Source organism: Protopterus annectens, chromosome 3.part0 (assembly GCF_019279795.1).
Source record: "Protopterus annectens isolate FY-2018-M chromosome 3.part0, PAN1.0, whole genome shotgun sequence".
Taxonomy (NCBI): domain Eukaryota; kingdom Metazoa; phylum Chordata; order Ceratodontiformes; family Protopteridae; genus Protopterus; species Protopterus annectens.
The window spans coordinates 177,970,999-177,998,230 of NC_056731.1; the positions used below are offsets into that span (position 1 = coordinate 177,970,999).

The 27,232-nt window shown below is 40.4% G+C and overlaps 1 protein-coding gene across 1 annotated transcript in view; it reads left to right on the forward strand.

The window, feature by feature from the left end:
* The window catches only part of SACM1L (SAC1 like phosphatidylinositide phosphatase), a 1,643,742-nt gene that overhangs the window by 1,057,348 nt on the left and 559,162 nt on the right, over positions 1-27,232 (forward strand). Inside the window, exon 13 of the mRNA XM_044065524.1 lies at positions 19,955-20,093. Within this exon, the coding sequence (XP_043921459.1) occupies positions 19,955-20,093 (139 nt within the window). The remainder of the gene's footprint in view (positions 1-19,954; positions 20,094-27,232) is intronic.

Genomic DNA, 27,232 nt, shown 5'->3' on the forward strand with positions numbered 1-27,232 from the left:
ATGTTGACACTTTCTGTATCTTAAAGGACAAATAGTTATGGGAAAAGGAATGCTTGTTTCACAACTCAAAACATAGGCTACGCCTGGTGGCATTAGCCTGTAAGAAAGACCTCTCCTCCTCATAAATATCTGTTTAAAACAACTGCATATTTATTACATATCACTACTAAGTTTTGTCAAAAGCTCATTGGATGTCCATCTCTTATTGTATACAAAGTTTGAGAGGCTCCCTACTCTACAGCTTTATCAACCTCTAATCCTTTTCTTTCTTTCGTCTTTTGCCAGCTGTTTGTTCAGTGCACCTCATATTATAAATATAGAATCCTACCCCCAAATATAACTTCTCTCCAAAAGTCAAACTAAAGCTGCACTGTTCAGAGTACAGCTTTCCCAGCCTGGGACCACAAGCCTGGGAGTCCCTTCCTACCAATCTTGAAGAATATTCCTTCTCTAAACTATTCATAGAAGAACATAAAAACTTTCTCTTCAAACTCATCTTGCACTTGTTAGCAATGGGTGCAGTTACCTAATTTTAGCACCCTCGCATTTCCTCTTAGTCACACATGTACAGCAGTGTTTGGATATAGTCTTCCACTTTCAACAAACACCCCAAAACTTGAGCAGTATATATGATGTACGTAGGCGCAACATATTTTTTCTGCACTCTTTATTTTCCCTTTTGGTAATGGTGTCTCTTTATGTCTCTACTTAATTGCTCTTTTAGTGACAGTTTCTCATATCCTTCCATTTGTTGTTTCAGACTGAGTTTGTATTATATGTCTACTGATCCTGTTTCACTCTCTTGTCACACTGTATGCTGTAATACCAATTTTATAGTATGTATTTTATTGTATTGTCTATTTTAAACTCCCAGGCTGAACCCATAAATGTCCAAAGAGATCAGTATTTCACCCCAATTAGCATATCTAAATAAGTAAATATAGAAGTATATGATGGCAAGCTGTAGGTGTAGTCAGTCATAGGATTATAGAGTGAATGACAAGATGGCAGTAGACTGGATATAAAAGGATAGGGAATTTTGTGAGCTTTTAGGAAGACTGGAGCACATGTTGGTAAGGTGGAAGAATTTAAGAAATGATGGATGAGAAAATGAATAATGGCTGTTTAAAGGCAAAGTGAGAGTAGAGAAGCCAGAAAAAATGGTAACTGCATAATATGTTTGACAACTTTGTAAAAAAGTAAATGAAATTAACTAAAATAGGTTCCAGTAATGGAAACATTTAAGATTTCCTCAGTAGGTTTGAATAAGATACTTTGCATTAGATTCTTTGCAGAGTCTGTTAGTGGTTGCTGCATTAACAGAAAGTGAGAAGTCACTATCCAGAATACTTATTTAATGTCTGCATTTGAAATTGACTTTTTAACCAGTACCTCTAAATGAGTTACTGGAGTCATACAGTTTTAATACGTTTTTCACTCTCTCTACCAATATTGCCTTTATATTATCTTCATTAATTTTGTATCCCAAAAAGACATGAAATTGTCTGACTGCTTCACAACACTGGAATGTCCTTTTCTGGTTTTATCAGTTACAAAATAATATTGTCTGCAAATACAGCCAACTTTTCTTGATTACCATATCAGTTATATCCTTCAGCTTCTGAGTCCTTTATTTTCTTTGCCAGTGGTTCTAAGTATAAAACAAATAAAGGGGAAAGAGCACACCCCTGCTTGGTTCCTCTGCTCAGACAGAACATATCAGAGGAGAACCACCCTCCCATATACTTGAATTCTTGCCTCCAATCTCTCATATGTCCTTCTAATCACCCTTATTTTAGCAGGAAATGGAAATGCTTCCATTGCCCGACTCATAAAATCCCATCTTTCTCTTCAAGACCCACCAGCAATAGTTGTATTTTCGTACATTCTGCTTCCCTCTGGATCATTTTGTTAATACTGTAAGTGTTTGCTTCCCCTCCACAAAACCACATTGATCCATATCTATCAATTTTGGAGTTACCTTTGCCATTCTATTGGGCATTATAGACATAAATACTTAATCATGGTTTATAATTGAAATGTGCCTTTACAAAGCTAGAAGTGATGGGCCTTTACCATCTTTAGATGTTTCAGCCACAACAGCTTTCTTTCAGGATGTTGGTGCTTCCCCTCCTTTTAAAATGCTGTTAAACAAAACATTCCAGATATTTAGCACTTTCTGCTCTTCTAGCTTCCGAGCTTCCACAGGAATATCATCTATTCTTAGAGACTTTCCTATAGATTGGTTATACATCACCATTTTTATCTCATCTCCTCCTGTCCTAACTATGAGTAATTGAACCTCATCCACTTGTAACCTTGGCATATTTAATTCTTCCATAAACATTTCCATTTGTACTTTTTCTTGATTTCCCAATTTCTCTGCTTTATATAGTTTTTCATAAAATTTCCAAAATATTTCCAATACTTGTACAAGATCTCTGGTTATTTTCTTTGTAGGCTCCCTAAGCTTAGAAACAACCTTTTTTTGCTTCATGTTGCCTGAGTCATTGTGCTAAAAACTTTTGTGCTCTGAAGTTATCAAAAAACAGTTAGTTTTTGTAAACTCATGCATATTATGGAGGTAGTCCCTATTTTCTCTTTAGTACTCTGCAGTCTTGTTCTGTGAGATTCCCCCTATTGTGCAGTATTGTAAACTTTGTCAGTCCCTTTAAGTAATTATTGTTACTTATAACCACATCTCTTCCTCTTTTACTTCTACCCTGTTTTTAAACTCCACTTTCATTTTATACCACTCTAGCTATATTTTTTGTGAAGAAATTTCTATCTTCCCTTATAACTCCCTTATAATTTCCACTAACCATTCCTTAAATTCCTCCCTGCTTAACAGGTAGGCGGGGAAGCACCAGTGTCTCATTCTTATTTCATTACCTTGCATTTTTATTTTAGTTATTATTGGCACACAATCTGAAACAGTTATTGGATGCATATAAAAACTTTCAAATAAATACATATGTTCCTGTGAAATGTAATTTCTGTCTAGCCTAGCCCACTTTTTGTACTTTACAGAGTAATATGTAAAATCTCTCCAAGCTCTTACTACTGAATTCACATCTTTCATACCAAATATTTTCATATATTTCTTCAAATATCTACCCTCTTTTCTGATATTTCCCCTTCTAGTCCTCCAGATACATCCTCACTGTTGCAAATCATATTCCAGTCCCTACCTATAAGTAATATTCCCTGTTGAAAGCTGGTTAGTTCTCCCAGCATTTTCTTAAGCTCCATTGTTACAGTTTTAGGTGGAGTATAAATGCAATTTAGCATAATCCTCTTCCCTTGCTGGTAGCTCCTTACTACTACAAATCTACCAGTATATACTTTTCCTTTTCTATCACTATTAGAGCTTCTCTTACAATTAATATAAGTTCTCCTCTTTTCTTTTGTCCCAGATATCCTGCTGAGTAACAACCCTGAAATCCTTTCTTTGTCAAATTTACATGTTCATTTCTTTCCAGCTATGTATACTGTAGCATATCTATTTACAATCTGCATTTTTTAATATTGTTCTCTACTTTTTATTTATATTTTTTGTATGCACCTGGGGGCCCATTCACATTTACAGATATGGAAAGTGTTGTCATTATGATGAGTTGTTATTCCTACCTGTTATGTATAACAGCTTTTTTTTTATCTAGTTGTAGCTTTTGTGTTACATGCATACACTAATGTTTGGCAGATTGATATTCTGTATAGTTGTTTCTCGTCATATCCATCTGAACCTTTGTCACATCCTACAAGACTTTTTGTTTTATAGAAACTCTCAAACAAAAACACACCCACAGAACACCTCCATAATCTGTCATATTAATGCAAACACACAAAACTGTGTACATCTTCAAATGATGAAGTTTAACCCTCCTAATACGAAGAATTGTCCCAGATTAACAGCTACACTCACAGGCTTGAATTGACCTATAATGAAGGTTATCCATGCAATGACATTTGGTGCAGTCTGTTCTACTACTTTATACTAAGAGATGTCTGTTTTGGCTCATCTTTATTCCTGTCTCAGATGTAGAAAATATCTTGAATGCTTTCAGAAAACATTATTTTTTAGCCATTGAAAGAAAGGAGCATTCTGTTTTTATTGCCTTTACCAGCTTGTTTCCATAGAACCAGATACACAGTTGCCTTCAGCTACAAGCTTCTCATATTGCACTGCATACATTTATTTGCTAGAGGAAAACTTTTCATTACATTCAGTTTTCTTTTATTTACTTGCTTCCCCTTAAAACTTATTAGTTCAAGCCAAGGACCTTAGTCCAGTCATTGTGCTATGCAAAAGTAAGGAAAAGCATATTAATTTTACTTGTATCATGCTTCTTTGTCCAGGCTTTCTTCTCTTTTTACATTGCAGTTCCTACATTTCTTAAAACAGAACAAGAAAGAAAGAAAGGGCACCCTTTTACTTTAGTATCCCTTTTACACACAAAAATAACTGAAAAGGCTTTACTTTGTAACATGCAGTATATGTCATGTTTATTAAATATTCTGTTAAGAACAAAAACTGTTTTACTTAGTTACCTCTTTCCTTCCTCTTCCCTTATAATTAATGTTCTTCCAAATATTAATGACATAAAGTAGGGCATATGCTTTGGAGTCCCCTACAAGTTTAACAAAGTCCAGTATTTCCAGGTTTTCCTGTTCTGCCATATTTCACAAATGTGATTGATGCCTTGTAATCCCACATTTATTCCTTAATTTCAGAGTTGCTTGTTTTCTTCCTGTTGATCTCCATCTCTGGGTCATTTCCAACGTACTCCTGGTTCTACTAGTCAACTCCTGTGCTTTTTTCTGTCTCTAAAGAATTTTCCTTTGGAACATTGGAAAAGGTTTCTCTGGCATAATCTTTCTATAAGCTTTATTATCAGAAGAATCAGAAGCAGAATCCCTTTCTGTTTGATAGCTCACTGTTTGTTGGGCAAGCTTTTGTTATTTCCTCCTTGGCATGTTCAGCTTCAAGAAATTACTTTGACACTCCAGGAAAAATATTCTGAAGATAGCTTGGTACAGCATCTTGAATCTCACACCTGCTTCTCAACATTCCCTGATTGCTGAAGTAAATTACTCCTCTTCTGCCTGGTGTACAGTGAGTAATCATTTTTCACAAACACCCTACTGTCTCCAACTTTCAATGCTTTGGCTTTTGCCACAGTTTTGTCAGAATCAACTCTTTTCTTCTAGTAGGATTGCATCTTTAATATTAGAAGTCTTGTATGCTTTACCATGGCTAGATTTGTAGAATACACATGATGTGCCTTTACAATTAACAACTCCAACAGCATCAGTCCAGTTGCTTATTTGTGCTTTCATAAAATTAATATAGTCTGTTCCTTCCAGTTTCTTTGGTACAGCAGAACATCTCAGGTTTTCCCCACATGCTCTGTCATCTTATTCTACTGTTTTTGAAGTGTCTCTTCTTGAGCAGTCTCATATTCAGCCAGCCTTTTCTTCATGTTGACCTCTGATTTTTGCAGTTTTATCAGCTCATCCATATAGCTGTTTAAAGCTTCTTCCATTTTTTCTACCCTTTTGTTATTTGACTTGATATACTACTTCAGCATTTTGTTTATTTTAATGAGCTCTGAGCACATTTAACTTATTTTTTTCCTGTAGATTACTGGAAGTGCAGTCTTGCACCAGCCAGTGTTTTCTTTTCACCTTTTGAGATCCTTTTGAGATTTATTTTCTTCAAGGTTCTCTAAACTTCTTTGCTGGCATCCAGGCAGTGCACTTACTAGCCAGTGACTGAAAATTTACCAAGAAAGACAAACTCATTGTCTCTCTTTTCTGAGTTTCTGGTTTCACACTGGGAGAGCTGGAATTAAGCTGGTACTCAGTGTGCAGCCATTTTGAAAGTCCTAGCTATCTTCTTTTTGAACCCTGACTCTGCTTTGATTATCTACCTTCTTTCTGGTTGTCCCATTGACCTATTTTGTCCAACAGTGGTGAGAGCACACTGGTCCATGCAGTCCCCGTGGGAAAGGGAAAGAGAGAGAGAGAGAGAGACATTTGGGTTCTGGTGAGTGTTGTTAACTGGAGCAGGCTAATAGATTGTTACTTTATGATCCAGACCCCTCCTGTAGTAGCTGACAAGTATACAGATACTAAGCTGATGCCTGCTAGACTTTCTCTTGCATGTGCACACACTCATACATATGCTGTAAAGGCTGGCGTGTATGTGCACAGACTTTGAGACCCAGGTAACACGGCCGTGGACCATTTCCCACCTGCTACAATCACTGGCTTCTTCTAGATGTGGGCAGCGTAGCAGTCCTGCCTGTTTCACCCAGCTCAGACTTGCTGGCATGAGATATTTACTCATGTTCTCTCTCATTGGTTCCTCCAGCTCCCAGGTTGCTGGAGTCATAGTCACAGGGTGTATTCCTCTGCAGCACAAAGCCAACCTTCTATATTTTACCCAGCTGTTACCCACTCCCCAGTCAGTAAGTGCAGATGAAGGGGTATAAAAGAACAGAGCATGCCTGAGTAAATAGCATCAATTTTTGCATCTTGGAAGATGTTCTTCATGTTTCACTGTTGCAGTCATTACATTTGGGTAATCTGCTGGCAGGTTGCCCTCAGTCGGCCTGAATTCCAAAGTCTTGGATCCTGCCTCAATTGCTGTCTCCTCTTCCATGACGTCAGGTTGTCAGGGGTATAAAACATGCAGACGACGCCGTTTTCTTTAGTCTTTTTTGCCGCACAGTGCCCGAAGCAGAAACATTTCGCAAGTGCCGGTCGGCCGACTACTGAAATATTCGAGTTTGAGTTTCAGGACTGAAGTCTTCACTAAAGCTAGTACCCTGTTAGGGAAACTTTTTTCTTGCTTTTTATCGATGTCAGAAAAAGTTAATAATTGTATTACTTGTGGGAAGCAAATACCTCATAAGGACTTCCATTTATACTGTATTCCTTACCTAGGCCCTGATCACAACATGCCTGGCTGTCGGTTTTGTGCTAGATTTAACCAGCACACTATTAAGCGTCGGTATATTTTTGCATCAAAGTATTTTGGAAACAGATTTAACTACCCAGAAATGTCGTTGGATAGCAATCCAACTACCGGAGTACACAAAAAACGCAAAGAAAAGAACAGAGAAAGGCAGTCGAGATCCAAAACCAGCGACAAAACTTCTCCTAAGCCAGTCGCCGGTTCGCCGGTACTCAGTGTGGTGTTTTCGCAGCCCCTGATACCCGCTACCTTCGAGTCGCAGGCCTCTACCGTCACCCATGTGGAGTCCGGCATGCCGCAAGATACTCAGGGTATTGGACCGACGGATGTATCTCCCTTGGATGGGTCCGGAGCCGCTGAGCAGGCACCGGCTTCTGAGGGTGTATTCAGACCTCAATATTTGTATATCAAACCGACAACAGCTGCAAAACCAAAGACAAAAGCAACTTCTAAAACTAAGAAAACGATGCATGAGCCACGTGCACAGGCCTCCATGCCTAAAAAACAGATGATCAAAATGGCTGAAGACCTTATTACCTTGATCAGGGGTACCCATCCCCCTCCTGATAAGAGGCCTAGGCAAGACACTGATTATGAATCTTCAGATCAGGTTTCTATTTCTTCTGATTCCTCTTCTGATCAGGAATTATCTATACCTCCCTATGAGGATTCTGATGCTGAGGAGTCTATTCCATTTGCATCTCCTCCTGAGGATTATTCATTTGGAGAAACCTTGCATACTTTGAGGGAGCATTTTCACTGGGAGAGTCAAGACTTTTCAGAATCAAAAAAAGAGACTCAGGGATTTCCTCCTTCTCCCTCAGCACAGGCCTTTAGCTATTCCCCCTGTTTTAGACATTGTGGATGATGTGTTTTCGGAGTCAAGCTTGACTTGCCTCCGACTCCCAGTAAACCTGACAGATATTAAAGCGTCCCTGACTCGCATAAATTTTTATTTAGAAACCCTGCTGCTGATCCTGAAACTATTTCACAGGGTACAAAGGGAGTTAAGGCCTCAACAGCAAAAAATCCTACCCCCTCTGACAGAGATTCAAGGGCACTGGACATATGGGGAAAAAAGGTTTATACATCCACAACCTTGGCTGTCAGGGCCTTAAACTGTCAATTTCATATGCTTAAGTACCAGCAACATGTTATGGGATTGCTGAAACAGAAAATGATGTTGATTTCAGAATGTGCAGAAAATAAAGAATTGCAGGAATTATTGCATGCAGCTGAACAAGTTGGAAAGCATACTTTGCAATGTGGTTTTGATTCCTTAGAGGCCTCCTGCAGGGCCGCAGTTACTGGATCTGTGATCAGGAGGCATGCCTGGTTAAAGGAACAAAATTTGCCTGATCATGTTAAAGCTAAATTGCTAGATGCACCTTTACAGCATGATTCTCTGTTTGGTATTAAGGCAGAAGAGGTTTTAAAGAAAATGGAAGACAAAGCTAAGTCTATGCAAACTGTTAAAGACTTCTTACAAGTGCAGCCACCAAGATTCAGTAGACACTGGCCTACAAAATATTGGTCCTTTCCTTTGTCAGACAGAGCTCAAAGGGGCAAATCCAGATGCCCTAAGGGTTCCAGATACCAGGCGCAAGATTCATACAGATCAAAGCAGTGGGGCGTTTCCACCTCCAAATCTGGAGGAGATAAAGTGCATACCTATAGAAAGCAATCCCAATGAGTTCCTGCTGCCTACACCAAGCACTTATCTTTTGGCAGCACCCATAGGGGGAAAATTAGCACTTTTTGCTCATAATTGGCAGTTAATAACCCAGGACAAGTGGGTACTAAACATTGTATCACAGGGTTACAGATTCCATTTCCACACTCTGCCAATGGCAAATGGTTGGCCAGATCTGCCAAAAAATCAATGGGCATAGGCACAGAAACAGGTTACGTCCCTCATGGATATGGGGGCCATTCAGACAGTAGCAGAACAGGAAAAAGGACAAGGTTTTTACTTGACTGTTCTTAGTACCCAGAAAGGACAAGGCCTGGCGGCCAGTACTGGATTTATCAATTTTGAGTACATACCTGGACATTCCAAAATTCAAAATGCTCACTTTGCAGCAGCTTCTGCCCCTGCTGGGCAAGAATGCTTGGCTGGTGACTTTAGACCTAAAAGAGGTATACCTGCATGTCCCAATAAGACAATTGTGCAGAAGATACCTCAAATTCAAGGCTGGCTTAATGCATTACCAATTCACTGCACTGCCCTTTGGCTTATCTACTGTGCCCAGGGTCTTTACAAAGTGCCTGGCACCAGTAATTGCATTTTGCAGACAAAGAAGTATACAAATATATCCTTACTTGGATGACTGTCTCATTCAAGCAGAGAACAAGGACACTCTTCTTCGACACCTGGCATTTGTGAAAAGGCTTCTAACATGCCTAGGGTACATAATAAACGAAAAGAAATCACAACTGGTACCCTCTCAAAAGATAACATTCCTGGGTGCAAGCATGAATATAACTGCCCAGATGGCTTGCCTCACGCCAGACAAGCAAAGGCAACTGACTACTTGCTTCAAATTGATGGCAACAAAAACCCAGTCTACTACAAGACAAGTTCTGCAGGCTCTGAGCTTCATGGCATCCTGCATCCTACTGATTCCATATGCAAGACTGCATATGAGGAAACTTCAGTGGTACCTAAAAAGATTATGGAGTCAACATTCTCACAGTCTGGAAACAATGATTCCTCTCATTCCCTGCCTGCAACAGGAGTTTCTATGGTGGGCAAAGGCACGTCACCAAAACATGGGACGGCTATTCACTCAACCCACTGCCAGCCAAACCATAACAACAGACGCATCAGATTATGCCTGGGGGGCCCACATGGCAGGAAGATGCATTCAGGGCATATGGTCACCAAAACAAATGCATCTACATATCAACCAGAAAAAGATGCTAGCTGTTCAAAATGCCCTAACAGCCTTCAAGGACTTAATTCATCCAGGACAACTACTGATAAAGACGGACAACACCACAGTCATGTGGTATATAAAAAAGCAAGGGTGCACACATTCATACTCCCTTTGCAGATTAGCTATGTCACTGTGGGACGCAGCTTTGACCTTCCAAATACATCTTCAAGCTCAATTCCTGCCAGGAAAAAAACGATTTAAGCAGAAACCTTATGGATCCTCACGAGTGGAAACTAAATCCACAAGTATTCAGCATGATAACAGAGAAATGGGGGAGCCCAGACATAGATCTCTTTGCCTCTCCTCAAAATTATCAATTGAAAAGATTCTGCACAAGGACTTATCACAGACAAGTATGGAAAGTGGACGCCCTGTCCTTCAGTTGGAAAAACCTATAAGTTTATGCCTTTCCTCCTCTGCCTCTTCACCCCAAGGTCCTCCTAAAAGTCAGACAAGAGAAACCAAAGATGATACTAATTGCCCCGGACTGGCCCTGCCAATACTGGTACCCAAACCTAAGGAACTTGTTTCAATACTCCGCTTGGACCTTGCCTCAAAGACCACAACTATTGTCCCAGCAAAACAATCAGATCCTGCACAACCAACTACAGACTCTGAACTTGGCAGCATGGCTGATCAGGTAGTCATACAAACAACAACTCTCAGTAAAGCTGTGATGGGTGTCATTTTGGAAGCCAGAAGGCCTAGTACTAGAAAATCTTATGCTGACAAATGGAAGAGATTCTTTGCTTGGAATCAAGCACAAGGAACTGATACAGCAGAACCAAATATTCCTCAGATATTGCAATACTTAACTGAGATGCTTGGCAAAGGCCTATCTTTCTCATCAATTAAAATCCATGCCGTCTGCCATTTCGGCTCATTACAATCAGAGCCACCAATCTTTTCTCATCCTTTACTAAAGCAGTATCTTAGAGCAGCCAAAAATTTAAGGCCTCCTAGAAGATCACCATTGCCTGCATGGGACCTCAATTATGTGTTGGAAAAGCTCACCCTGCCTCCATTTGAACCAGCTGCTACGGCTGATATAAAGTTCTTATCATGGAAAACAGCTATTCTACTAGCAATTACTTCAGCAAGAAGAATTTCAGAGCTACAGGCCCTCATGGCTGTAGAGCCTTTTATCATATTTTACCCAGACAGGGTATCTCTGAGGACAAATCCTACTTTTATGCCTAAGGTGGTTTCCAGTGTGGCTCTTAACCAAGCAATTCATCTGCCAACCTTTTATCCAAGTCCACAGAACATGGGGGAGAGAATTCTGCATTCCTTGGGCTTACACAGGCAGCTGAGATTTTACTTAAGCAGGACTAAAGCTCTAAGAAAAAGTGAGCAATTACTAGTGACATATGCTGAAGGATCAGAAGGCAAGGCTATTTCAAAGCAGACAATTTCAAAGTGGTAAGCCACTACATTCGTTTCTGCTATTTACACCATGGTAAACCTGTGCCCAAGGGCATTAGGTCTTATTCCACCAGAGCTGCAGCTACCTCAGCAGCCTTTCTAAGGGGAGTACCAACCAAAGACATTCTAGAGGCTGCTACTTGGAGTTCTGTTCACACCTTTACAGAGCATTATCATTTGCCTCTCTACTCTAAATCCAGGGCAGGCTTTGCCACTGCAGTTCTGCAGGGCCTTATAGCCGCTCCTAATGCTGTTTAGCTCCAGCCTCCCAACCATAGCTTTGGGATTCTACCCAAATGTAATGACTGCAACAGTGAAACACGAAGAACATAGTACAGTTGTGTACACTTACCGTAAATGTAGATGTTCGAGTGTATTCACTGTTGCAGTCCAGGTTACCCTCCCGCCATCCCCCTATCATTCTGGAGTTTATCTTTCCTTCTCTATCTTCTGCAGCCTATGTGGTGTATTTGCTTGTAGATGAAGGTAAAGTTTATATTAATGCATGTATATATATAGATATATATTTTTGCTACCTTTTTGGGGGCACCTGACATCGGGGGCAAGAAAAACTAAAGAAAATGGCATCTGCTGCATGATTTATACCCCTGACGACCTGATGTCATGGAAGAGGAGACAGCAACCAACGCAGGACCCAAGACTTTGGAATTCAGGCCGACTGAGGGCAACCTGCCAGCAGATTACCCAAATGTAATGACTGCAACAGTGAATACACTTGAACATCTACATTTATAATAAGTGTACACAACTGTACTTTTATAATTCAGTCTTCCTCTTCCACTTTTCTTAATAATTAGGATGGGGCAACTCATTGGTACATAGCCATAGATTGGCCACACTTTCCTTCTCTTACATTTCATAGCTGCTCTAGTGGTAAGGAGTGCAGTGCCATATAGTTTGCTTTTCCTACCCTCACTAACTAACATACCACACTTGCTAAAAACACTACCAATCTTCCCATCAAAACTCACTACTACATAGCATTCAGATGTCTGCAATGGCTTAGATTAACCAACTGATACTCCTTTACACAGCCAAGCATTGCCTGTAAATATCCTTCACTATTCTGAAAAGTGCCCAGCAATAAAGTTAACAATGAGATGGCACTCTATGCTCAGGTCACTGAATTCCAAAGATAAGCACATGGCAGATGCACAAAAATCACTCAGTTCCTTTGGAGATGTTCTGTACTCCCTATTTCCATATCTAAACACTGGTATTCCATACTGCAACAGCTGTCTAACTTGCAGCAATTTAAATTCGGCCTCCAAAATGCATATTTCTATACTGCCTCACATCCTCATTATTATAGTAGAGTGCTACCCTGTCATTATCATCTCTGCAAATCCCAAACCATCCCTACTTAATCTTGGCCATGCTATCTTATAATAGGGCTGTGCAGTTTTTGTTCAAGTGCAGTTTTTCTGAAAGTACTGCTTTATCTGCCACTCAGAATTCTCCGTGTCAAACAGCCCTGCAGCTGTACTGTCTGAAAATAGCACCGTGGCTGGACTATATTTTCCTTCAGAAAGTTGTCTTAAGCAAGGACCTGTGAATGTCTGTTAGGAGAAAGACTGTGCTACTTACCAACAAATGTGTTATGATCATGGAAGTGACACATTGAGGTTTTACCACAGCATCAGCTGTCTGTACACAATTTTTCAATATCCTACCAGAATGCACATGCATATATATGAGCTAGCTAAAGACACCTTGATGTTTTGATGCAAAATTGCAACCATCACACTGTAAATGACTCATCCTTCTTATGAGACCTTAAACCGAAGTCCCATTTGCTTATTTGAGGGTAGCTTAGGTGGCTGTAAAAGATCCCACAGTGTCTATTGAAAAGAGTAAGGGAAGTTTCACAGTGCTTTGGCCAAATTTCCCTTAGTAGTAGAAATACCACCTTGGGTCTCACTTGAAAAGAAGCCATTAGCCTACTGGGGCTAACCCATTCAATAAAGGATAAATTAAAAAATAAAATAAGTAGAAAACTCTATATTGTATAAATTGTAATATCTACTAAACTTGTGTTTAGAAAATGTAAATCTGATGTTGTCCTTTTTCATCTGATTCAACAGGTGGGTCTCTGATCCTGTCTCAGCATTTCCAAACATGTGAATCCAGGGCTGTGATTCTTCTCCTACCCATAATTTCACTCTTCCCTTCCCTGAAATCTCCAGATCTTGTTTGCCACCTGATCGAATGGTGGTGAGTTTCCAAGGGCTATGATCTCCTTTAATTTTTGAGATAAGTCTAGCAAACTTTTTCTTTATTTCTGTACATTTTAGCTTAGCCTTCCCTACCGAGCTAATTGTCCTTTCTGCTTTTAGCTCAGCTTTTTAATTCTTCTTGTGCAAAAAAAAAAAAAAAAAAACGTTGTCATGCTTCTCCTTTTATCGTAAGACTATTTAGTTTGTAGTTAACTTCTTTAGAGTTCTTTTACAGTGGTGCTTTTTTCCTACTAGAGATGTCTGATAAAAGTTTTAAAAATGCTCCAGATGTGGCCATAAAATTCCCACATGACCCCCATACCTTGTGTGTCTATCGTCTGGCGGGCAGCACACTTGGACACTTACTTGTGAAGCATGTGCTTCTTTTGGGCGTAAGAATTTACAAAGTCCCAAGGACAAGTTAATATTAAGAAACCATAAAACACTGCTAATGGATCTGATGAAGTTCTTTAATAAAAGGAACAAAAGCACTTAACCAATTAAAAATATGTGTTTTATGTTTATTTGCTCCTAGCCATAACTTAGCAGCATTTATTGGTTTCTTATAATTACTTTTACGCTGCGGGGATAAGTTTTTTGTACAAGTTAATATTAAAAGGTTTACTTCCTCAACAGGGATTGGCTTCCCCATTTGTTCCTTCCTCTTCTGTTGATAAGACACCTTCTAAGGACAAGGAAAAGTCCCAGGGAAGCAAGACTCCTTAAAAGACTATTGAAAAGTCTCACAAATGGTCCCCCAGCCCCATAGTTCTTCCAGGTCTGGCACTGAAAATGTTGAAGCCATCAGATCCCAAAACAGGTCAAATCCAGTCACCTTCACCAACATCACTTTTTGCTCTGGACCCTCCTGGTCCAAGGCTACGTTTTCCCCTATTGCAGGAGAGAAAACCTTTGAGAGCATCTTCGGTAGTGTCTTCAGCAAAGTCCACCTGTTCTTTGAGGAGCTTTACTGAGACCAGTGTTGATCAGATAATGTGGAGATTTCTTTGTCAGCAGATTCAGTTGCGGGTAATCCAGTTTCATCTCCTTAGGTTGACTTTAGAAAAAGTCCTAGGACCCCCTCTTCTCAGAAGCTCTGCATTGATATTCTCTTCAGATTGTCCATTCCTGTATCCAAACATACCTTGAGCTTCTAATCCCGCACTGATAGACCTTACCTTTTCAACTCTAACTTTGCCTCACTCCCTTTTGACTCTGACTTTGTTGGCTCAGGAAGGGTGAGCTTGAGCATCAGTCTCGGGGTCACAGAAAATAGTACAGTTTAAAAACTCTCAGGTCCATCTCTGCCTCTGGGGGATTAGGCTCTCGATAGCTTGATTCTGATGTTGGCTTTGGATTCAGACTGGGTTTGCACCAATGGAATTCTGTTGGGCTTTGCATCGATTTCAGGCTTGGTGTTCGAGGCAGTCAAGGGGATTTTTGCAACTACAGTCAGATCCACCCAGACCACTTGCTTATTCTGCGTCAATATCCACTCCTCCGCATCGACAGGGACAGTTAGCTTCCAAAAGTCTAGAGGAAGTACAAAAGTATATGTATATTTAAATATCTGTTGACTGTAATTTACTATTTCAGTCTTTTTTATTATGAAATATTGTATTCTTGGGGCTTTTCCCCTCGGGACTCCATTGAAAATGGGCCACTGGCCCAGTCAGAATATCCCGGAAAATTAAAATAAATAATAAAATAAATATGGATTCATCTCCTGAATCTTTCACAGAGGAGATAGATTTGGATGAAGGGGAAGGTTCCCCTAGATCCCCTTTCAGAGATGGCACTTTCTTTCTTTATTCCCCCCAACACAAAGAAAAAAGGATTCCCCTAATGCCACCCGACCAGATGGAATCCGCCACAGCAGAGGTGAAAAAGCTGTTAGACAAATGAGCCATGTGGCAGGTCCTACAAGACCACATAGGCTCCAGAGTCTACTCAAGGTTCTTTTTAGTTTCAGAAAATACATAGAACTTAAGGCCAGTTCTGGACCTCAGTCATTTAAATCAGTTTGAGAAGCAAACAAAATTCCAAATGGTCATGGATCAGTCCATTTTACCCTTTCTCAGGAAGGGCAACTGGATGTGCTCACTAGACTTCTAGGATGCTTATTATCATATAAAGATAAACAGGCAATCCAGGAGGTTCCTCCTTTTCAGGCTGGGAGCTAATCATTTTAATTTCAGAGCTTTGCCCTTTGATCTCACAACAGCCCCCAGTGTTCATGAAATGTATTGCTATAGTTGCAACTTATCTCAGGCTACAAGGATTCCAAGTCTTTCCATATCTGGATGATTGGTTCCTTACTGCTTCGACAAAGTACCTATTCATCCAAAGGAGGGACTTTTTTACTACAGTCAATTTACAAACTGGGAATCACAGTCAGAATTCAGAAAAAGTCAACTGAATCCAATTCAGTCACTGGAATTCATAGGATGCCACCTGGACACACAAACATAAATAGCTGCCCTTCCACTCTCCAGGATTCTTTCTCTGTGAAAAGTTGCCAGACAGGTGGTGGTACACTCCTGTTCCTCAACAAGATTGGCTTTTAGAGCTTATGGCCTTGTTAGTTACTCTGGTTCCCTTCTCAGTTCAGTGGTTACAACTACATCATCCTTTGAATACATCCACCAGGATGACTCCAGTCTGCAGGAGTCATGTCAACTGGTGGCTGAGTGCTTGAGAATTACACAAAGGTCACCCATTTTCCCTTCCCCTTTCTACGACTGTGGTCACTATGGACGTTTCTCTTTTAGGGTGGGGGTGCATTATGAAGGAAAGACTGTTCAAGATACCAGGAATCCATCAGAGACCAATTTTAACATCAGTTTCCTGGAAATGAGAGCTGGTGTGATCTCCATTCAGATGGACAATATGTCAGTGGTATGGTACATCAACAAACAAGGGTGATTGTATGTCAGGATGCTATGGGGGGGGTGGTGGCAGTGGGTGATGTCTTCCCATTGCTTTCTTGTAGCAATGTACATCCCAAGGACTTCCAATGTGCTAGCAGACAAGTTAAACAGAATAATTCTCCTGCCTCATGAGTGGCCCCTCAATCAATCAGTGGTGAACAAAATTTTCTGTCACTTGGTCCAACCTTGCTGTGACCTGTTTGCATTTCACTTCAACAAGTGCAGCAGTTAGTTTGCCTTCATCACTCCTCAGGGTCAGTTATCGGGGGAATTTCTAGTCAACAATTGGCCCTCAGGTCTTCTGTGTGTGCCTTTCCCCCATTGCCCTTAATCACAGAGTTTATTCAGAAAGTTGGAAAGTACAAGACAAAAGTAATCTTCATTGCTGCTTTTGGCCCTGACAGGTTTGATTCCCATTTCTTCAGCCTCATCTTTTATGTCCATCCTGAACACTGGCCCACAGCCCAGACCTCCTACTTCACCCATCTGGTTATCCCCTCCCAGACCTAGACACCCAGAAACTGACCGCTTGGTTGTGCCAGATTTAACTTTGGCCAGAGATGCCGGTTTTTCAAAAGGAGTAGGTCACATTCTAACAGCTTCTCAAAAAAATCTAGCACCCAGGAAGGTTTAGCAAAGTAAATGGAAAAGGTTTTTATTCTGAGCTACAGAAAAGGGATTGGATCCTTTCTCTGCTCCTCTCCTTTCAGTTTTAGATTTTTTTGTCAGAATTATTTTATAAAGTTTCCAGTTTATCCATAATAAAAGTCCAATTAACAGCAATTTCTAATTTTCATAATGACCATAATCAGATCTCGGATCGCCTCTTTGAAAGTTTCTAAAGCCTTCCTCAGGGGAACTTTTCTTGTCAGACCTCCTATCAGAGATCCTCTTCCGTCTTGGGACATTACAGTAATGTTGCAAGCCCTTACTCAAGCTTTTTTTGAACAGTCAGCTTCGGTAGAGCTTAAAATACTTAACATGGAAAACAATCTTTGTGGCACAAGTCATTTCAGCCAAATGAATCTGGGAATTACAGGCTGTTGCTTATAGAATGCTTTATCTGATTTTTCATAAGGCTAGTGTCTTTTTAAAACCAAATCTTTCCATCATTCATAAGGTGGCATCTAAATGTAATATCAGTCAAAAATAAATCTTCCAGTTTTCTTCGCAAAGTTAACAAACAAAGGAGAATACTCATTACATTTACTTGATGTTCACAGACGGCTCATATTTTATCTTCACAGGACAAAGGATTTCAGAAAATCAGATCAGTTATTTGTTGCATTTCCCAAAATCAAGTTAGGGTGCAGTGTTTCTAAGGTTACTCTTTCTAGGTGGCTGTCAAACTGCATTCTGTTCTTCTATGAAAAGTGGTGTTACCATTATCTTAAAAAAAAAAAAAAAAAACTGCAACTCATGCAACAAAGTCCATGACATACACTGCTGTTTTTTCAACAAAATCTGCCCATTGATGAAATTTGTGCTAACACAACATAGTTAACTATTCATACCTTTGTGTCCCATGATAAATTGGAAGTACAGTCCAGATCACACTCTTCTGTGCTCAGGATTATCATTCCTTGATGCCTACCAGGAAATTGGTAGGTAGGGAATCTGCCCCATCTTTTGAATCAGACAAAAAAGGGGAACATTGGATATGAAAGTTATGTACATACCTTAACAATAAATCTGTGTTGTCCTATTTTCTTTCAGTTTAACATCCCACCCTCCTTCCAAATTGTCATCTATTTTACCTCAAAGATTGGGTGGTACACTGAGGAGTCTTGTGAGCCTCAGTCTCGATTAGTTTACTTCATATGCAGACATTGTTTTTTGGCACAGGCATCAGTAATATTATCATATAGTTAATGGGCCAACTCAGTCTGAGAATTTCAGGGAGGGGAAGAGAGGTCTTATGGGTAGGGGAGGGGTCAGAACTTAGGACCCAAATGTTTGGAAGTGCCAAGACTGTATCAGAGTCTGATTCAAAACCTATCTGTTAAACCAGATGAAAACTGGACAACATAGATCTGTCATTATGGTGAGTACTTAACTTTCATTTTTCCTTGCAATCTTCTTCCTATAGCTGCATACAGACATTATTGTTTCCTACAGCTGTATGTAGACATTGTTTTTTGCTTTCTTTAAACTGTACTCCTCTTTTCTAAAATGTAGTAATGTAGAGCTTTTCTTCTTAGGCTTTTGTTGAAAAGAGGTCTCTTAGGGCCAAGTTGGAATTTCCCAGTAAACAAAATCAAACAAATATACTGCCCCCTTTCAGGGCATTCTGTTTGTAACAGAAAACAAAAACACTGTTCCAGAAGACCATTGCCCATGTTATTTCATAAAGATAAAACATATAAGGATCCTTGAGTTCAAGGTGTGGGGGTTGAGATCAACCAGCCCTTACCAGCTGCCAGGCGAGGATGCAGAGTTTTTCTTGATCGGGTAGTAGCTCCCTGTGTAGGATGGGGTCTTAAGCCCAAGATGACAAGTAATAAGGAGTGCTGGCAGATTGTCCACAGTAATAATGTTGCTGATGTGGAAGCATGCATGCAGAAGCCACATTGACTTTATTGAATGGCATGTGCAGGGTCAGGAGTAATGGTTAGGCTGAGGTAGAAAAGCCTCTGCACCATCAGAATTGTACCATACAGCAATGCCCTTTCTGTCCTGCATACCACGATGATTACAGAATCTAGCTGATTGTTAGATGTGTGAGGGAGCAGCAAGTAAAGTATACCATCCAAACAACTGGTACTCTGTTTTCATAGAGTCCCCTCCAAGGTATAGTAGAGGACACACAAGGCATGTTCTGCTTCTAACTAAAGCCCTACACCACTATAAAGAATGGTGTGGATCTGTGGGTGGCTTAGCATTCCTTCCCCTGAGTAATCAGCCGTTAAGCTGTTTATTTTTATCTAAGGAATAGTTTCTTATCCCACCACACTCTACAGACTGGACTTTTTAACCTGACGAGTCTATTCAGTAAGGGATATCGGAGCTGTTTTTTGATGATGCATTCTGTCACAGTACACAGTTTTAATTTAGTCCCAGAGATGATATACAAGCTCATGCTTCTTCCTTTCTGCTAGAAAATATTCCATGTATGCAGAACATTATATGTTTCATGACTGTACCACTGCTGCACAGAACCTACCTCTGTTCTTCTTATAAGAAGGATGAGAATATATTTTCTTATAGGTGGTCCCAATTTCTGATTGTGTCTGATATTTCATGCTGCATTTTACCTTGGTTGGTAGTACCTAGTTTAAGTAACCGGTTATTAAAATGCACAAATACATATTAGTGTTTGGATTCTTAAGATAGTTGAATGTATTACAGTTTGATTTATTAAGATATCATAGAGTAGTGTTAGTGGGTAGGCCATCTACACCTCTATGCCAATGATTATTTTACCTTTTTATATTTCTGTAGTTATTTCCTTGTGGATGCAGATGGTACTGTGCTGTCCCAGCAGGAAGGAACTTTCAGGAGTAATTGTATGGACTGTCTGGACCGAACAAATGTAATTCAGAGCTTATTGGCTCGACGTTCACTCCAAGCTCAGTTGCAAGTAAGTTAATTTCCATTAATGGCTGGACATGTTGTCTTTTGCTTTGAAGACAATGTAATTCTGCAACTAATAGTGCTGATATCAATTTGTAAAACAGCTAAGGTGCTAGAGGGCCTGTTAGCGGAGAGAAAGCTTGGGTGTCCTAGGATACTGCTGGCATTTTCTTTGGAATGGTTAGTTTGGTGCAAATATTTTTATTTTTACACAACTCTGAGCCTCCTTCAATGATATTAACTCACTGCTGTGTTTCTTCTTGACAAACAGATCATGGCAATCTTATTGTAGCTAATCTGTGATGTTTATTAGGTTCTGTCTTTCTCTCCCTGATGAGAAATAATATTCAGGGTGCCTTACAGGCAGTTGTGTTCACATATTTTACACCCTACAGTCATGCTAGCTAAACCTTTTTTTATTTTCCACTTAGGACTGGCTTTTGCCAGTGGACCCATCCTACAGTGAGTTGTTATCCTCCCTCCCCCATGGAAAAGGAGAGGTGGCATATGTACCTTAGACATTCATTGTTGAATCACTGTTGCAGTAGCCTGACCTACATGGGACATCCTGCCAAGAACTGGACAAGCCAGCTTCCAAAGCTTTAGAGCACATTTCACTTGCCCTAGTCACTATACAGTTTGAGGAGAGCAGTATAAAGTCAGTGACTAGAGTGCCAAAATGTCTGAACATTCTTGCCTTCAAAGTTCGCCCTACACTGTAGGCTTCAGTTGAGCAATGGTTGGCTAGCACTTCTCCAAGTTTGGATAGGTGAGAACGCTATTGGGAGTCACCTTCCACTTCGTCATTTTTTGTGAAGAAAATTGTTTCTTCTCTGTCAAAAAAATATCGTAAAAATCATAGAACTGGTCTTTAGTGTTTGTAACTGAAAGTTTTACTTCAAATTATGTTTTTGATCATGGTTCTCTGAAGGGAATTCCTTGCACATAATTGCTTGTGAGAAAAACTTTTATTATTATGTCAAGTATTGTGGCCAGAGACCAGAACATATGGTTTTGGGGGTTGTCATTAAAACATTTTACTTCAAAACCTATTCCAGTCAGAGTATTTCTCCTAAAGCTCCTAAACTTCACTGTTTGTCAGTCACTTTTTCTGCTCAACAGATAGCTGTGGTTCCCCTTGGGGATTCCCTTATTAGTTATCACTTAGAAAAAGTATTATTTTTCTGTCAAAATTGGTTGCTAAGAGCTGGGGTCAAATGTTTTGGTGGTTGTCACTAAAAAGTTTTACAACAAAACTTAACTTTTCTGTGAGAAGGTAAGAATAGCTCTTCCAGGATCCAGCAGCCACTTGTCGGGTACCTTTTGCAGTTGACTGACACTCCTTTGTAAATTATCACTTTTTGTGGAAAAGTGTTACTCTTCTGTAAAAGTTGGTTGCTAGGGGCAGGAGCTATTGTGTTTGGTGGCTGTCACTGAAATACTGTATCTCTGATTAACTTTTCAGTGAGGAGTTAAGACCGACTCTTCAAGATCCCACTATCTGCTTGTTAGACACTTTTTGCTACCACGACTTGGACCTCTGTCCCAGTAACTTGATCATTCCCTTCCTTAGCCACAAGAAGAGAAAAGTTGCGTGGGAGGCTTTGGTGTCTACTCCAGTCCACCTAAGCTGCTGGGTGACTCTGCTTTGCCATCTGTTGTTCCTCTGATCACTTGTCACTTTCTGTCAGTCCCCCTGATTCTGCTCTGTGGTAAACCACTAAAAGACCAGGAGGCAGGCACATTCTCAGCTACTGTTTAGCTGCCTTTTTTGGGTAGGGTAGAACCTCTCTTAATGGCACTGAGGAGGGTATTGGGAGATGCTGCTTTTCTAAACTGCTCTGAGGAGTTTTCATTCACAGGGAAGGGACTGTCCTCCAAGCCTCTCTTTTTCTTGGGGGGGAAGTCTCCCAGAAAATAAATAAATAAAACTTGACATTTTCTTCTCCTAAAACTGATAATGAGACTTGTATAGGCTTTGCTAAACTTTATGTATGGCCTTTCAGTCTTTAAATGTGGCCAAAAGGTAGTACCAGAATCCCAACAAAAATATGATTTTATTCTACCTGCAGGTGCTCTTTCTGTGTTGCCAGCCTTTTGAGGATGCCTTCTTTACAGCCAGCACTTTATCAGACTGGCAGCCACCTGCCCTCAGAAAGTCTGATAATTATATATGAGCCCCAGTCCCGCAAATTCATATTTTTTCCTGATGGCTTCTTTTGTCTCTATAAGAAAATTAATTGTTGATCTCCATTCCTTAAGAGACTAAAGTATCTCTGAATTTGTAAGTGTTCTTGGTGTCTCATACAACCTCTCATTCTGTAAGATGTGCTTATGACATTGTTGATGCAGTTTTAGAACAGTTACCACAGGATTCAATAATGAGAAGAGTTGCCGGATTACATTCACACGATTTATCAGGGGATACCAAAGCTAAGATCCAGAATGCTCCCTTGTATAAAGATATTTTATTTAGTGCTTCCTATTCTGAAGTCCTTAAAAGGTATGATGAAAGGGGAAAGTTATTTCATGGGGGTTAGCCACTTTTTTGACCCTGCTTGTAAAATGTGATATAAAAATTTCTTCTAGTTATGTTTTCTCTCTCATCAGTCAGAATAACTGTTCTCAGTTCAGGTTCCTCTTTCAGGAATTAAAATAAGTGCTGTCAGCAAAGTAAACTAAATTTCAGAGTGCAGTGTCAGGCAAAGAATGCAGAGTCCTCCAAAAAAGCAAGGACTGTGTAAGAAAATAGACTTGATAGTCCTGTAAAACTGTCCCAAAGTGTGTAGGTCTTCACTTTTCTTTGTGGCACCAGATGACTTTGGTCACATCCCAAAGGGTTATAAGTGGCAGTAGGCTTCCTTTCCTCCTTTTCAATGGGTTTCTCTTCATCCATCTATTCAAACCTTCATGCTTCCTTCTTTCTAGAGCAGATGCTCACAGGGGTTATAGAACATCTTCCCCCTTGATATACAGGGAAAAAATTATTCAAGAAGAAACAATGAACCTAGAGACCTGTCCTAGACCTGTCCTTCCACATCTCAGTTTTCTAGTAAGTCTGGTTTTAAAAGAAGTTTATCACATTCCATTTCATAAAGATTTCAAATGTTTTTTTTTGTGCTTGGGTTACATTTTCAGTTTCCGCTTTACCCTCTGACTTGTCAACAGCTCCAGGAAGGTTTTATAAGTGCCTGTCTCCTGTAACAGCCCATTGTAGGTTGCTGGGCATTCGCATATTTCTCCAGGCTTAGGCAAATTCCTTATTTTTCATATTGTTTCACAAGTGGTAACAATCTCTGGTTTAATAAAAAAAAAATATTTTCTTAGCCTGAATTCTGAGAATGACCATAGAGAAATCATCTCTCATTCCATCTCTCAGAGCGGTTTTTTGGGATGCCTACTGGATACATCCCTCATAATGGCTTTTCTTCTGCACAGTAGAATGTTACAAGGAGCAAGGTTGTTTTTTTTTTGTTTTACAATTTTTTTAAATACCTTTATTGAATTATCCCTTGTGACATAGGCAAGTTTACATTTATAAAAAGTAATCAAACTGTATTAACAAGTTCATGTTTACAAACATTACACTTGATACATATTGCTGTATATCATATAACCTTAGCAACATTACATAAATTACTCGATTCTTGCTTTTTTATTTTTAAAACAAGAAACATCTTTACTAAACCATCACTTATGACATAGGCAGTTCTATATATATATATATATATATATATATATATATATATATATATATATATATACATACACACACACACACACACACACACATATAAATGAAAATAAACTGCACTGACACAATCCTAGTTGCAAGCATTTTACCTCACAAGCCATACTGACACACTCCCAGTTGCAAACATTATACATCACTTATAATCTACCCAGTCATTTTCAGTCAGGCATTACATAGCTCATTTAAGTCCTGCCTTCTTTTAAACCTCATTCCTCCCCTGTATGTATTCCCACAATTCCCATTTTTTTCTTGTGTAGTTTGCTCCTATCCTTTTCTAAAGATCTGAATTCCAATTGTTTTACCTCTGTTACTGTATTCACTACTTGTAGTATAGTTGGTTTAGATTTTGATTTCCATTTTCTAGTAATTGCTTTTTTTTCCAGCCACCATAATTGGACACGGCAAGGCCTTACCATGTCTAGGCAGTTCAGATTCTGTATCATAGCTCAGAAAAATCATATCCCATGTCACGTCTGCTCAGCCTGCATCTTCAACAGTGAATCCCGTAGGGAATCCTTAAAGTCCACCAACTCACCACACTCCCAGAAAATATTTTCCCAATTGCCTCTCTTCCCCGTCACACTTCCAGCTTTTGCTGTCTACCTGAGGAAAAATTCTCTGGCATTTCTACTACTACTCTCTACTTCGGGTATAAAAATATCAATTTAAACATTTCCAAGCAAAATTTGTAAGTCTTCTAGATTTTGTTGCATGTTTGGGAGACATACATATATCCTCCCATTGTTTTTGTGAATTGCTTATCCAGTCTGTCTTCCCAATTCTTTCTAACCTCCTGTGATTGATTCTTGTACTTGCCTTGCAATATTTTATATGATGTACTAATTTTTCCCTTTTTAGTGGCAGCTTCTGTTCTAGATTCTACTAAAAACTGTACCAGTGCTGGTCTTTCATTTAGGACCCCCCCCAATTTCTTTCTCTTTACCTGTACTATGATATCAATCCTTGATAGGGAAGGCAATCTCTAACCTCTCCTAATTCAAAGGAGTCTTTCAAAAGATCTAAATCTTCAGACTCAGCGGCTTCCACCTTGTTGAAGCCAAGGAAGAAAAATTCCAAGTCGGATCTAACTGTTTCTGGGACCCAACCTCCTTCGATGCAGATAGTCGGCGGCTGCTGCTCCTCCAGATCAGACAAAGAGTTATTTGGCTCTGATGGCTTTGGACTCGGGCCTTTTGCCTTGTACCATCTATTTTCTCAGTTTAGATCCAGTGGTTTTAGGGCATTCTCACCTTTTTTTAGAACGGCATTCTAAATCCCTGTCAGTGCTTTTGACTTGCTCCTCCTGAAGTCTCACAGAAGAGGGATGTGGAGAGGATGATGAGGAAATACTTCAGAGAGCATTTTCAGAAGGGAATCGTCACAGTTCCTACCCCCTTAAATTAGGAACAGTGTCCTTTCACACCCTTACCATGTGTGGTTCCTCCTTTGACCCATCCTATGATATTGGAGTCCCCGGTTTTGAGTGTTCCGGGTCCATTTGCATCGGATCCAAAGAAATTCCCGTCTTCAAATCTGACTGCTACTCTGAGTGTGCTGGCTCCTACATCTTTGGATCTGGATGACTCTCTGAGCCAAAGCTTCCAGGTTGGATCCAGGGGATGAGATTGACTCTGAGGTTTTCTGAGCCATCTTCCTCTTGGAGCTTCTGCTTTTGACAGTGCAGTTCCAGCTTTCGCCTCGGGTGTTCAACCTTCAGAGTTGGGGTAGGTAGCAGACCAGAAACTCCTTTTCTTGGCCCAGTTGCCTTTCTTCTCTCCAGAGCTGTTGGCATTCAAGGTCATGAAGAGATTGTTCTCTGCTCTAGCAGATCAGGTGGGGCCTTTCCTCCTCGGATCCAACTCTGACTTCTCGTCTACGCCCCATGATCCTCATTACTCCACTCCGCTGGGGCAACTGTCCCGAAACTTCCAGTCTACCCAGCCAGGTATTGTTATTTCTTCTGTCACTTCTCTAGAATATCCCACCAAAGAAATTCCTTGGAAGAAAAATTACAAGAGGAAGCACTTGGACTCCCCCCAAGAATCTGTCACAGAGGACACTGACTTTGATGAGGGAGGAAGGTCTCCAAAGTCACCACCAGATGACATCCGCTTTGGAGATATTCTTGAGATTGTAAGACAGAAGGGTGGTTGGTGTGCCCAAAACCTAACTCCTGAGGAGTTGGTGCTTCTGGAAGAATTCGGGACTTGCCCGTTTACCTTCTAGGTCACTCCACCCACCTGTGACTTCATCGATTTGGTGTCTTAGCAGGAATGGAAGGAGCCTGATATGATTGAGCCATTCCCCAAAAGACCTGATAAGATTCTGACTCCACCAGTAGGGAGAGAGCATTGGAGCAAGGGTGTACCAGGTGGTGCTATGGTCATGGCAACAGCTACGAAGAAGGAACTCGTAAAACAGAGTTTTTGTCCACCCCCATTAATATGGAGTCTAGGGCTCCGGACAGATTTGGGGAGCGAGTGTATGCTTCAGTGATGTTTGCACTCCGATCACTGAATTATTTGGCGCAATTCACAAGGTTACAAAGGGAATTAATCAAGGAGTTTTCCAGGTCTCTTGTAGGGACCATTACTATAGAGAGACAATCCTCTGTGGCCTCACAGTTAGTTACCCTTAAATCAGTCTCTAATTTGTCCATGAGGCTCATCACAATGCTACAGAAGGCACCGCAAGGGCTGCAGGTTCAGGCATTTCTGTTAGGAGGCATTCCTGGGTGTGCTTGTGTGATTTTGGGAAGCCTTTTAAGTCCTGTTTCGTCAGTGCTCCTTTTGACAGTTCCTGCTTGTTTGGCCCCACAGTGAAAGACACACTCTCTTGGTGTAAGAAGGATGGGAAGACCCTGTCTGCAGTGGGCATACATTTTTTGACTCTTCAGTGGACCTTTTCCAGGAACCAAAGGTGAGGTCGTAAGATGTAATTCAAGAAATTTCAGGGTCCTTTCCAGGACACACATGGAGGTAGCTCCCTACGGGGTAAAGGGGGCAGCGATAATGGCAGAAGATGCCCCCATGGCAGAGGAGGCCCACAAAATCAAGGTGTCAAGGTATTCCTTTTCCGACAGACCCCTTCAGCACCCCCTAAACAGATTCCTGATTGCCTTCCTCTGGAGGCAGTCGGGGGTCACTCATCCCTGCACCAAGAAGCCTAATGAAATTTGACAAAAATACCTGGTTACAGAGGATTATTTCCAGAAGTTATATTATTCCCTTTTCCCTTCCACTCCCATTACCCAGGAGAATCCCCGATGTTCCACCCAGTCAGAGGGAGGTAGCAGCACTGGAAATACAAAAGCTGCTGGAAAAAAGTCATCCAGGAAGTCCCTCCAGACCAGATAGAATCCAGAATTTACTCAAGATTCTTTTTAATCCCAA